Source organism: Buteo buteo, chromosome 3, assembly GCF_964188355.1.
Source record: "Buteo buteo chromosome 3, bButBut1.hap1.1, whole genome shotgun sequence".
NCBI lineage: Eukaryota > Metazoa > Chordata > Aves > Accipitriformes > Accipitridae > Buteo > Buteo buteo.
The window spans coordinates 72,870,673-72,883,014 of record NC_134173.1 but is presented as its reverse complement, the minus strand read 5'-3'; the positions used below and the strand labels follow the sequence as shown (position 1 = coordinate 72,883,014).

General features: G+C 40.6%; 1 protein-coding gene across 1 annotated transcript in view; it reads left to right on the top strand.

The window, feature by feature from the left end:
- COL22A1 (collagen type XXII alpha 1 chain) overlaps window positions 1–12,342 on the top strand; it is a 233,160-nt gene that overhangs the window by 178,687 nt on the left and 42,131 nt on the right. Inside the window, exons 33-40 of the mRNA XM_075024010.1 lie at window positions 396–428; window positions 3,749–3,802; window positions 4,334–4,387; window positions 5,539–5,592; window positions 7,633–7,686; window positions 9,285–9,338; window positions 10,290–10,394; window positions 10,943–10,987. Of these exons, the coding sequence (XP_074880111.1) occupies window positions 396–428; window positions 3,749–3,802; window positions 4,334–4,387; window positions 5,539–5,592; window positions 7,633–7,686; window positions 9,285–9,338; window positions 10,290–10,394; window positions 10,943–10,987 (453 nt within the window). The remainder of the gene's footprint in view (window positions 1–395; window positions 429–3,748; window positions 3,803–4,333; window positions 4,388–5,538; window positions 5,593–7,632; window positions 7,687–9,284; window positions 9,339–10,289; window positions 10,395–10,942; window positions 10,988–12,342) is intronic.

The window sequence follows — 12,342 nt, the reverse complement described above, 5'->3', positions numbered from 1 at the left end:
GTCTTATACATGGCACAAAGCAGAGAGAGAACACACCGAGCTCAGCCATGGAGTTAGGAAATTTAATAATACTGAAGATGTCTCCAAGTGGAAAAGTGAGCTGGAGATTGCTAACAGTAAACTTGCTAACAATGTTAAAGATTGTTTGATTTTTCATAGCAGTGGGACATACAGGATGTTTTTGAGTTTATGTTCATATTTCAAATATTCTAGGAAATGTCTGATATTTGTGGGCTTTTTTCCAAACAGCCAGATGTTACAATGAGTTGCTCATTTATAAAATTACTGATGGATATATGGAATGGGTAATCTCTAATGACAAGGAGAATACATAAATTACTACATTTAAAGGAAAATAGGCAATGCTTCTTTTAACAATCTGGTTTCTCTTCCAGACAGCCTTCTTTACCCCACACCCTAGGATTCCTGTAAGTAACATCTCTAATAAACACGGCCTCTGGCTTTTTACCTCTGGTATCTGATAGACACACAGCACCTTTGTATTTTCCATGTTATTTAAATGCTTTCAGTAAAGAACTCAGCTTGAGTCTGGTTCTGGGCAACTTCACCATTGTAACCAGCCATGATGAGAAGCCCACAGCTGTCCTGGTAACAGCAGCATCCAAACCAGCTGTGGCCAGGACACAGCTGTATGCTGTCCCAGCCTCTTAAAAGAAAAGTGCTTGCAGCACATAGTGAGAAATATCTGGTATTATATAGGATTACACCACTGGTATGTGATTAAGCTTGTTAAGGATCAGGAGGCTTTATGGCATGTATTAATGGTAGAGGTAGGCTGTAAGAGTGGTATTAGAAAGGAAAGTGCGTATGCCTTTTTCTTCAGAGGCTGAGGAAGGAAATAAGAATGTGAGGTAGTAGTGAAAATAGAGACAAGATTTATTTGGTTCACTTTTCCCCTTGGCTCATAGTTTGCTAATATAAACTAAGGAAATATGCAGAACAATGACGTCTTACGTGGTCTTTGTAGTGGTACAATCACAGAAGGAGTTACCTCTCTTGCTTTGAGTGCATTACTCTTGTAAATGAGCTGCAAGACAGTAAAGAATAAAAGGCTTGAAGTGTGTCAGCAAGTCAGGTCACTGGGATTTCTCCATGTACAAGATGAATGTGATGATACTGTAGCCCAGGTCTGCACATAGTATTGCAAGCTTTGGGAGGAGAAGGAGAGGTAAGGATAGTTACCTTTGATTTACAGATCTACAAATTAAGGTGTCAGAAGGTGGTGATAAGCCTTAGGAGAGTGTCATGGGTTATGTTACAGAGGCTGCAGGACCAGCAGGGTGCTGAAGGTTGTTACGCACTCATCAAAACAATATTTGCCATTGCTTTCCATTGAGTATGTGGTGTACAGTACCGGGGAGCAACTTAGGCAGAGACAGAAAACACAGCCTGGATAGAAGGCAGCAGCACCATTACTCTATTTATTTATTATTAGACAAAATCAATTTAATTTAAACCACACCTTAGTAACTGTCAAAAATAGAAAATCTCTGACAAAGCGTGTCTGAGCTCCCATTTACCCACCATTGCAGCTCCGTTGTGTGTTTTGGGTGCAGCCTGTGCTGTAAGCTCTGCAGAAACTTGCTGATGCAGCAGAGCAGTGGGGGGGGGGGGGGGTGTCAGTTTCTTCTATGGGGTGCAGGGAACTTTTCATGTTTATTTAGGCTAGTCAGTTAAAATCATTAAATATTTCTCGGAGATGGTGTGTGCGAGAGCCACAGCAGTGATCAGGTATGATGGCTGGAAAGAGGCAAAAGCAGTAAAACAGGAGATGGCTCCTCACTTTGCCTTCTGTCTCCCACTGGAGCTTGGCACAGCTGAGCCCCCACTGCATTTGCTCTCCTTTAAGTAGCACAGAAATGACTAACGCGTTAATTGAGACTACAGGAGGGCATTGCCGAGAGCAGGTCAAGGAAGCTGTAAGCACTGATCTGGCCCGGGTTGGTAGCAGCTGTTAGCTGTCACCGTATCATTTCTGTTCATTGAGCTGTAGGAAAGAAGTGGGTGGCAGTGGATTAAGTCCAGCTTAAGGGGCAGAGGTCTCCACAATGTGCAGTGTTAACAGTCTCGGCAGGTAGTCACGGGTTCGGCAAATTTGAAAGGACTTGCAGGCAGATTTGCTGGCAGGTTGGGTTAAATGCTGCCTCTACCCATGTTTGTGGCTGTGCAAGGACATTAGGCTGGAATTTTGCCGATTTTGCATTACCATGCAAGTCAAGTATCAAGGAAAAAGTGGGAGAAAGGAGAATGTTAAAAAAAATTCCTTCCTTTACCTGTTGAGTTACTTCTTCCCTTTGCAATCTTGTTTTCCCTGGTAATATGTGCCCTTATTCCCACTCAGTAACACCATCCCTGCCTACAAATTCATTGCCATTTGTCTGGGCTTTGTTGCTCTGCTCTCTCAAAAGGCTTTCAGAACTTGAAATGTCATTACGCTAAACAACTTCCAGGCACAACCATACAGGTTTGTTGCATAGGTCCCTTGGCTTGAACTACTTTAGGTGTTATCTTTCTGAAGGCCACTAGATGGCATCAGGGACTGCCTGATTAAAAGTTGATCTAACGGGATGCTACTTGTAGAGTAAAATTCTTCCTATTATTTATCACAGATGATAATATTTATTCATAATGCATAATAAATACAGACATAAGTAATATTTATGCAGTTACATTTATTTTGTCTGTTAGAGAATCATTTGCAAATGGACTTTGAATTCCCAGGTGTTGCAGAAATGATTGGCAAATAGCTGATGTGAATAAAATTCAGGCTGATTTGTCTTGGGTTCTGCATTTTGACTGATCACTATTCCTTGCGTGTGTATGTAACTTAAATCACTGATGTTCTCACTCTTCCTTGATTGCATAATTGAAACACTTTGTATGATAAATAATGAATAAGTAATGACTGCTGTTGCCTGAATACATATGTTCGTATAAATATACAAATGTGAGTATTCATGTAGTGCCTGGTTTATTCCAGCTAGTTCCAGAATTGTGTGCTGTTCCTTTTCAATTTAAAAAAAAGCAGAAATATGGACTTATTTGTTATTGTTCTAGAGATCAGAACAAAGCTGATGAACTTCTGTCTGAAAGCATCTTCAATTTACTGTAAGGAGGAAGAACAGGAATAAATTAATCCAATTAGTGATAGTGGTGCATGAAATAATGTACTGACATTGCAGGAGGGAGCGGAAGTTGCATGAATGTATGGAGATGTTAACAGAACTAGAGAACAGGAAAAGCTGCGTAGTGCACATCTCTGGAACTGCTCAGGATGAGACCCTGAACGCCTCTGTCTCATAGGTGGAATAGGGAACTGTCTGTATGTGGGATAATTTCCCCAGCTGTAGGATGACATTAGGTCTGTGGTCCTACAAAGAGGTAGTGCAGTGGCACTGATGCTTTTGCTGTTGGTCATATCATCTGGCCTTTTAATACATTGGAGCTGAATTGATCAAATTTTGGAAGGGTGAATTCTTTAACTACTATTCTCTATGAGGAAAAACTATTCTCTTTTTAAACAGTCCAAAAAGTCTAGACAATGATTTCCAAGTCTTAGTGTGTGCTATTGGTTTTGATTCATGGAGCTCAAAGTCCTTTGAAGAAGCTACTCTATATCAGAAATGGATAACTGATTGAAAGACATCTCTTACCAAACAGGACTAGTGTGATTTCCAGCCATGGAAGTAGCTTTTATTTCTCTCTTTGTCTTACTGTTTTATATCAGGGTGAACCTGGACCAAAAGGGGAGAAAGGAGATCAAGGAACAAGCGGAGAACCTGTAAGCACAGCCAAGTGTTTCTTTAGTTGGTTTTGAACTTTAGCAAGGAGAGGACATGAGAGCTGCCTGTTTTGGAGGGGGAGGGTGGGACATGTTCCTTCCATAGATGGGGTGCTTCTCTCATCAGAAATGGCCACAGTGGTGCTTGGCTTTGTACTGACTGTAGAGGAAGCAGCATGACTACATAAATTTAAGCACCTAATTTATAGCTCTGGGCCTTAGCAGCTGAAAAGAGGACTATGGGGTTTGCTAGACAGAGCTTAGCTGACAGTAAGGTTGTACAATATTTATTAAGGGCTTTTGAAGTGATGTGGCCCAGCTAAATTGTGCATTTGGCTACTCTGTTTGTATTCTGGACTGCTCTTGTTCTGGATGGAGCCCCCAGGAGAGACAGAGTCCTGTGCAGTCACAGGCTCTGTAAAACCCACCCGTTCTTCTCTCAGTGGGAGGAAGAAGAAACATCTCTGTCTGCTCAGGAGAAGAAAGGAGCAGTTTCCTACAGCTCCTTCACCTCTCCCTCTGTTTTTGCAGGGATTACCTGGGGTCCCAGGTGAACAAGGTGTCCCAGGACCACCAGGAGTACAGGTGAGAGGGCCCAGCCTTGAAGAAAATCTTTGACATGACCAGAGCGGGGTGCTTTCAAGGTCTATATCACTGTAAATAATTCTTCTGCTATACACCAAAAGCCCATTTCTCCTTTCTCATTGTTGTAAGTTCAGGGACTTCTGTAGAGGTATTTACTTATGCTGGACATCAGGACAACATGAGGAAAATCAAAGCAGAAACATGGCATCTCTGTAGCATGATCAGTATTGTCTGAGAGACTCCTTCCAAATTCAGAATCTTTCAAGAGGGCATCTTGTATTGATGCCACTGAACCACAGGTCTCACAGATAAGTGACTGCAGTACATTTCCAAAACACTGCAGAGCATTCAGATTCAACCCCAGCCCATTTGACCTTGAATATACTATGGCTCATGTGAAATGGTTTTATAGTCTCTATTATCTTCTGAAAGTTTCTTGGCTCATGCATATTATTTGCAGTCATCACTGAGGTATATTTTCATGTCAGCATGGGAGGGTGTTCACTCTGCCATCATCTATGCTGTGCCCAAGCCATATGTCAGTTATTACTTCGGCGTCAACAGCTTAGGTTAACAGCAGTCTTAGAATTATGAAAAAAAACAGTAACACCATGCAACTTTTAACTAACATCTGGTAAATGGGGGACTGTTCAATGAGTAGACCCTGTCCTGCCAAAATCCTTAAGAAATAACTACGTGCTATGCAGGACTGGGACAAACTGTCTGGACCGTGATCTATTTTGACCATTTCTAAATGGTTGTTGTTTGTATTTGAGAACTGCAGGCAAAAATTCCTCTGTGCAGAGAGACCATCACAGCTGAGCTGGAAATGAAGTAGCTGGTAGGCCTGAGGATAGGAAGGAGTTTCACCCAGATCAATGCCTGCAAGTTTCAGCATCCTGTGCTGAGAAACAGCCTCTGAGCTGATCAGTCATTAGTAATTCTTCTTATGTCCCAGGGTTTTAGTTTTATATTTCATTTCCTCACTGCACAGAGAACTGGGAGCCATTTCCTCAGCCGTTAAACTCCTCTGTGAATTGATTAACAAAACCCATTGCCTAGCACACATTCAGGCATCTTGAAGTCTTTTTGTCTGGCAGGCAGTCCTGTCCCCTCTCTAATCAGCTGGTATCTCTCTTCCTTCCGCACAGGGTACAAAGGGGCAGAAAGGAGCCCGAGGAGAAACTGGAGCCCCTGGAGAGACTGTGAGTAACTGCTTCCCCTGCAGAATTTTTCCCTGACAGTAACACACCTGAAGGGACACTGAAGTCAATGCCTTACAGATTCTCAGTCCCAGGCTGCTTGGGCACAGGGCACATCCTAAGCTGCAGCTGGTAGAGTCGCTGCTTGTGGGCAAACAGGCACAGCTGCACCAAACAGATCAATGCCCCAGTCAGCCCAGCTCTAAATTGTGCATCTTTTGTTGGCCAAGTCCCTCCCTCTCTAACAAAATGCCCTGTTTTCTGGGTGAGGTGCCGACAGAGCTTGTTACTGCACTGCGATATCAACCAAGCCCAGGCAGCCAGCTGGTGCAGGGAGCTCACTTCTCATCAGCAGCCTGAATTAGTTTTTCATCACGGTTAGTTTTAGGCTTCTTAGTCATTTCTGCTTTCTTTAATACAGGCTCATCACCAAGGGAATCACCACATACCACTTTTTGAGGCATGTATTGTAGGGAGTGTTGCTATTGTCTGGCTGTGTGCGAAAGAACAGCAAAGGATTCAAGTCCCATTTTATTATTGTGAGAGTGTATAAGCCCTTTGCGGCTGAATAAAAGGCCACATACTTTCTTTGCAAGCAGAGGAGGAAGACTGAAGAACTAGTTGAAATAACGACTGAAAGAGAGGATGTTTGTTTCTGGGAAAAGGAGGGAATAGGAAATCCAAATTAAGCATCCTAGAGCACTGAAATGTCTTCTTCCACCTTTGTGTTCATGGTTTTCCTTCTTGGGCTTGTGCTTAGACATTGTCTCTAGCAGTGCTTTGACCCGAAACTCTGAACTGGCTGTCCCCAGCTCTCTTTCACTCTTGCTTGAAGGACTCCATAATCTTTTTAGGGAGGGACGGGGAGGAAAAGGCAAAAACATCCCCCTTCCACCAAATCTATCCATTGGTTTTATTTCTTTGTATAACCTGGTGGCTCAGAGGATGTTAATGATATGGAAAGGCAGTTATATGCAGGTAGCTTTTTTTTTTGCCATCGTTTCACAGACTGCCACTGCTCCAAATGTTTCTGTTGGCTCATAGACCAGTGACTGTAAATAACAGGAATGAGGAAACCTTTAATTCTCTTTTAGTGAGCCAAAGGCAACAGATAGACATTTACTCTGTGAAGAGCTGTGTTGTGGAAGGTTTTCATCATCTCCCAGCTGTTTGCATTGTCCTTCTGCAAGATACTACTGTGCAGCTCTTCCAGTAGAAGGGGTTTCTCTGTACTCCAAGTCAGAGAGATTATTTCAGTCTGTTGATGCAGATGTTTTTAGATTGTCTGGCTTAGCCCTAAATGGATTAGGTATGCTAATAGAAATCCTTTTCCTTGTAAAGCTGTGGTGACAGGTGAACCCTGGCCAGCGCAGGCTGACGAGCAATGACAGAGGTAGAAACTTCAACTTGATATGGTGAAGTATAGAGGAAAATGTCTAAATACAGCCTGGTAGCCCCAAACATACATCTCTATAGGGACATAAACCCCCAAATATATGTTCTCTCATGTCCCCCATGCATTTTTGGGGATACACATGGGCTTTCCCACCTTAAAAAGCTTTCACTTGCAGACAGAAAAAACGTGCAATTCAGAACTCTGAATAACACTCTGAATGGTTTGTGCTGTTCATCTATTTAGTGCAAATTAGTGTTTTCATGTTTTGTTCCCCAGAGTAGAGAAAGGTAGAATTGTCAACAAAGCATATTTTGTTGACCTAGATTTTTATTTTAATGATAAATCAACATACTTTCCTATGTTCTTTTGATGTTTCAGGCCCAGACTTTTCTTCCTGTATCTCAGCTAGATTTAGGATTTATTTTGATGGAAGGTAATTTTAAGCTCCCAAAGAGAGTCTTCATCCATTTTGTATTGTTTCATGCTTCTTTACACTGCAAAGTGTTTTGCAAAAATGCTATTTTTTGCTTTGTGCTTGTACAACACCTTGTCTGACATGAACTCCAATCTCACTTGGAACATCTTGTTCCTATGGTGGTACAAGTTGTGAATTACATATGCACACACACTTCATTTTGTTAAAACAGGGTGTGACTGGACCAGCAGGGCCCCCAGGTCCAAGAGGCTTGCCAGGAAATGTGGTATGTATGCACCAGTGTATTTGTTTTCCCATGTATGCCCTGATTTCTTTATTTAATATGTTTAGTTTTCCCTTCCCCAGCGTTTACTATCAGGTTCAAAAAGCCGTGTTTCATTACACTTTTTTTATGGTTCACTTGAAAGATCTGGAGGCATCTGGGAATGGTGTATCCATGAAACACATTCTTATATTCATTTGTAGCAAGAGGGAGGCATGGAGCTGCTTCATTCCTCACCAAATTGTCAAAAGCAATTTTTGCTGCTAGCTCTTCAACAGAAAAATTGCAATGTTTATTGTCTCTCTGGTTTTGTTTCCTTTGCTTCATTTTCCCTTGTCCTTTCCTTTTGAAAACATGACTTCTTGATATAAAAATTGCATGGTAAACTCCCATTTTTATTATGAAAGCATGTAAGTATTTGATCCTAAAATCAGAGCCTTGAAATCAATATGGTGTTCTCCTTACCTCGTTAGATGTTCATCACCACTATTAAGTAACGCATGACAGAGCTTTTCATGTTTGCAAAAAAAATCTTTGGACTAACCCTACTCCCTGCTCCACCAGTGTAATTTTCTTTATAGTTCCTGGGGTTTCTCTGGGTGTACACCAGAGTGAATGAAAAACAGCAGTTAAATGCCATGTTATAATGTATTCAGGCACAGTGGTTTAGCACAGAGGGCTCTTTAAGGCAGAGCTTATTACCAGGGCAATCCAAGAAATCTTAAATTGCCTTTCTACTAATTGTTAAGATACATTTGATTTAGTTATATTAATGTAGTGATTTAATTTCAAACTGAAAGATGATACTGAAAATGAAGACCTTTTCCAATTTCATTTTCCTTTTAGCAAACTTCCATACCAGTAATACCAATATATTATCTATAAAAGCTAATATAGTTGGAAATAATTTTTACTGGTGCAGAAAGGAAAATAATTACCGCATCCATCCTGTGAGGAGGTCAATCCAATCTTACTGGTGCCAAGACATCATTTCACATCTTAAAATGGGTACCACTCCATAATGAGTTTTGGTGAGTTAGGAAGTTACAGTATTTAATTTGGAGCTCTAAGTCATCTATATTTTGACAAGGAATCCTTTGAGATCTGCCAAGACGTGAACAGGATTGAAAACTGAAATAGAAGGTAAAATGAACATAGCTATGTTTTTCAATGTATAGCTTCGGAGAGCAGTAGCCATAAAAAATTAATATTGTGAGACTTTTGGCTTCTCTGATACAGAGGTGATGATTGGGGGTTTGTTTGTAATGGATTAGGAACTGCTGAGGATTTCACAAAATGAAAAAAATAGTTATTGGTAGAAGGAGAATGCACAAATCTGGGATTAGCTCAATTTCTGCTATTGCTGTTCAGCTCTTTTTTATATTGCAAAAAAAAACCAAACCCAAAAAACTCCTTTAAGCACTTGGTACACAGCTATTCTGTGGTGTTCTCTGGATTACAGGTTGTCTGTACTGGGAAATGTAAAACTGATACTAATCCTTGAGATAGATTGTACTGAACCCACAGGTCTATCCTTTTCCTTTAGGATCAAATACTGCCTAAAAAGAAAGTTTTAAGCTTTAAAGTTCTTTTCTCTCCAGGGTGTGCCTGGAGACCCTGGACTACCAGGGAAGGAAGGAGAAAAGGGTGAAAAGGTGAGTTTTTTCTTTCATGGATTTGTTTCTTTTCTTCTTGGGCATTTTAAGTAACCTGGAACAGAAGCAGCCTGAACTGGGAAATTATTTCATATGTTTGTGGACAGTTAAGATACATGGGGTCATTAGATCATCTTGTCTGACCTCCTCTATTACACATGCTATAAAGTTTTCACCCTGTTGCAGCCTTGTATTTTGGGTAATAAAACCACTGAAATACAACTGGATACAGTGAAGTCACTGCTACACATTTTGCAATGATGATCTTCTGTTGTCCTCATCACCTGACATGAGCAGTGATTTGGTGTTTTAAGTACCTGCTATTCATCACTGTAAATCCAAAGATGGAAGAAAAACTGGCTTTCATGGTTAGGAAACTGAGATTTCTGCTTTCCTGATAAGCTGTTGTAACGACACCATTAGTTCAGCTTTCCACTGCATCCTTGCTTACCTTTTGCCTGCCTTGCCTCACTGTTATGTCCCATCTCATAGGTAGGCAGTGAACTTTCTGAGATCAGGCGTTTCTAATTTGCTCATACATTGCACAGTGCCCAGCATGCTGGAGTCCTGATCTTTGTTTGCTGGAGTAGGAATGATTAATCAGAAACATGGCCTCATATATGCATATATATTGGGTTTAAATGAGGATGAATCCCAACTTCTTCAGTCAAATCATCTTCCAGGTTACTTAGATCTACCTCAGGGTCATGTGTGGACCAAGGGCTCTCTCATATAGCTGGTTCCCAAAATATTTTGAAGTCTTTTTTTATTTTCCTTAAGGAAAATTACAAATGCTTTGAGATTACTGAAGGAAAAGGCTTCTCGTAAAAGAGGGTGTCCTATGATACCAAGAGAAATTCAGATGAGAATGCTTTCAGTCCCAATGAAGGACCTGAGACAGGAATGGTCTTTAGGATGCTACTAAGAGTTTTACTGGATTGTCTTCTACAGGGTGATCCTGGAGAAGAAGGAAAAGTGGGTTTACCTGGGCCAGCTGGTGAGCCAGGGCCTGCTGGAGAGCCAGGTTTGCCTGGTAAGGGTAAAGATGGAGAACAGGTAAGTTCTGCTGGCAAGCTTTGCGCTTGAGTAGTTCAGTGTGAGATAGATAAGCATGACTTCTGCAGGAGAACGGTGGATCTGTGGTAGAATTAGGCTGCATTGTCACAAGTGCTCGCAGGCTGTCTACCTGAAGACACAAAAGGCCTGGTTGTGCAAAATGCTGCAGATCACACTGCTGCATCCAAAAAGGCAGAGAGAACTGAAGCTGTATTTCTGAACATTAAACCCCCTTCAGTGTGCCATGGTGGCCATTGAAAATGGAGACTTCCACAAGGAGTAATCGTTGTCCTTGTGACCAGTACAAAAATGCTTAGCTTGATGGAGGATCCCTAAAAGCATTTAATTCTAGTCAAATTAGCAGATTATTTATTTTGCTTATATGTTATCAGTAAAAGATGACCTTTAAAGGTCCCTTCCAACCCAAACTATTCGATGATTCTAAGGAGCATGGTGAGGGGGATGCTTGCTGCCTTGATTGTGTCAAAGTCCAGGCTCCTGTTTGGCTGCATGGTGACTGTTTTCTGGTTTTCGGTCTGTCACTTTAGGGGCAAAGAGGCCCACCAGGCTTGCCAGGACCCGTTGGACATAAGGTAAGCATGGACTTTATTGTGGACTGCTTCTCTCCATCGCTGGAACTGGAGAAAAAGTTATGGTGAAAACATGGTCTGTTTTTCACTGGAAAATAGAGTTTGTGAAGCTTTCACTCAAAAGTGCACTTCTAGCCTTTCTTTATTATTCCAATATGTCTGTAGATGTAAATATTAAGATATAATTCAGCTATGTTCACTTTCCACATTTAAAATTTCTTCCAGCATTATGTGAATTCAACATAGACTGAGGACTAAATGCACACTTTTTCAGGGAAGCTGTGACTGGGGACCTTTAATCCATACAGAAAGAGAGGCATTGCATAGCTAAAGCATGACCTAGTCTTGAGACTGACTGTCAGCCCCTCAAAGAGCAGTCCTACAGAGCACTCATTTCCTTCACCTTTCTCAAGGAGGTTATGAATTATTTTCCAATGGGACCAGATAGTCCTGGTTTGCCCTCTTGTTTTGTAGTTAAGGCTAAGACTAGCTAGTTCGTTAAGTTAATGATACTAATTTCAGCTGAAAATAATGTTTCTTCCCTTATAAGTACACAACAAATAGAGAAGGGAATAAAACAGCAAAAACATTTCTTTCTGGGAGCACCTGGTTTGTGCTTGAATCTTCAATCAGGTATGTCAGAAATTGTCCTCTTTGAAATGACCGTGTCCTGATCTGGATTGGAAGAATACCAGGATGTTGAAACAGATTCTATAAATCATGTAAGTAGGAATATAGCAGTATGAGGCTAGATTCATCTAGGTCCCGTATTTTTGAAATAAACTGCTATGAAGTGTTTTCTTTTGGTTTACTGCATTCTGTATAAATGCATTGTATTCTGTTGTATACGTCTTTGACAGTTCAGAATACAGAGACAATAATAGACTAAGAATTAATATAAAAGAAAAAAACCTAAAAGAAATCTCATGAAATATTCTATTCAGTATCAACACAATATGGTAAGAATCTTAATTGTACATGGGAAAATACTATTTAACTTTTTGTATTGAAATTATGTTCTTGAATAAAATAACAGATAAAGGATGTGCTGGAGTGTTTGAACTAATCAGAGTACATTTTCTCTCACTGTCCTTGCAGTATTGTTTCTTTGTAATATAAGATTAGTTTAAGAAGAAAAAAAGAAAGGGAAGAAAGTTAGGAGATATTGCAGACTGACTTTTGGGGGTGCAGAATCCACGGGTAACAATTCTTCTATCATGCTTCTATATAGCTGAAGATACTGTAATAATAACTAACATAAATAAGATTCATTGTTATAAGTCTACTGCCAACATGAGACCGAATCTCACAACTGCAATGCAATCCATAAAAATCTTATTTGATTTCTCCCTATAACA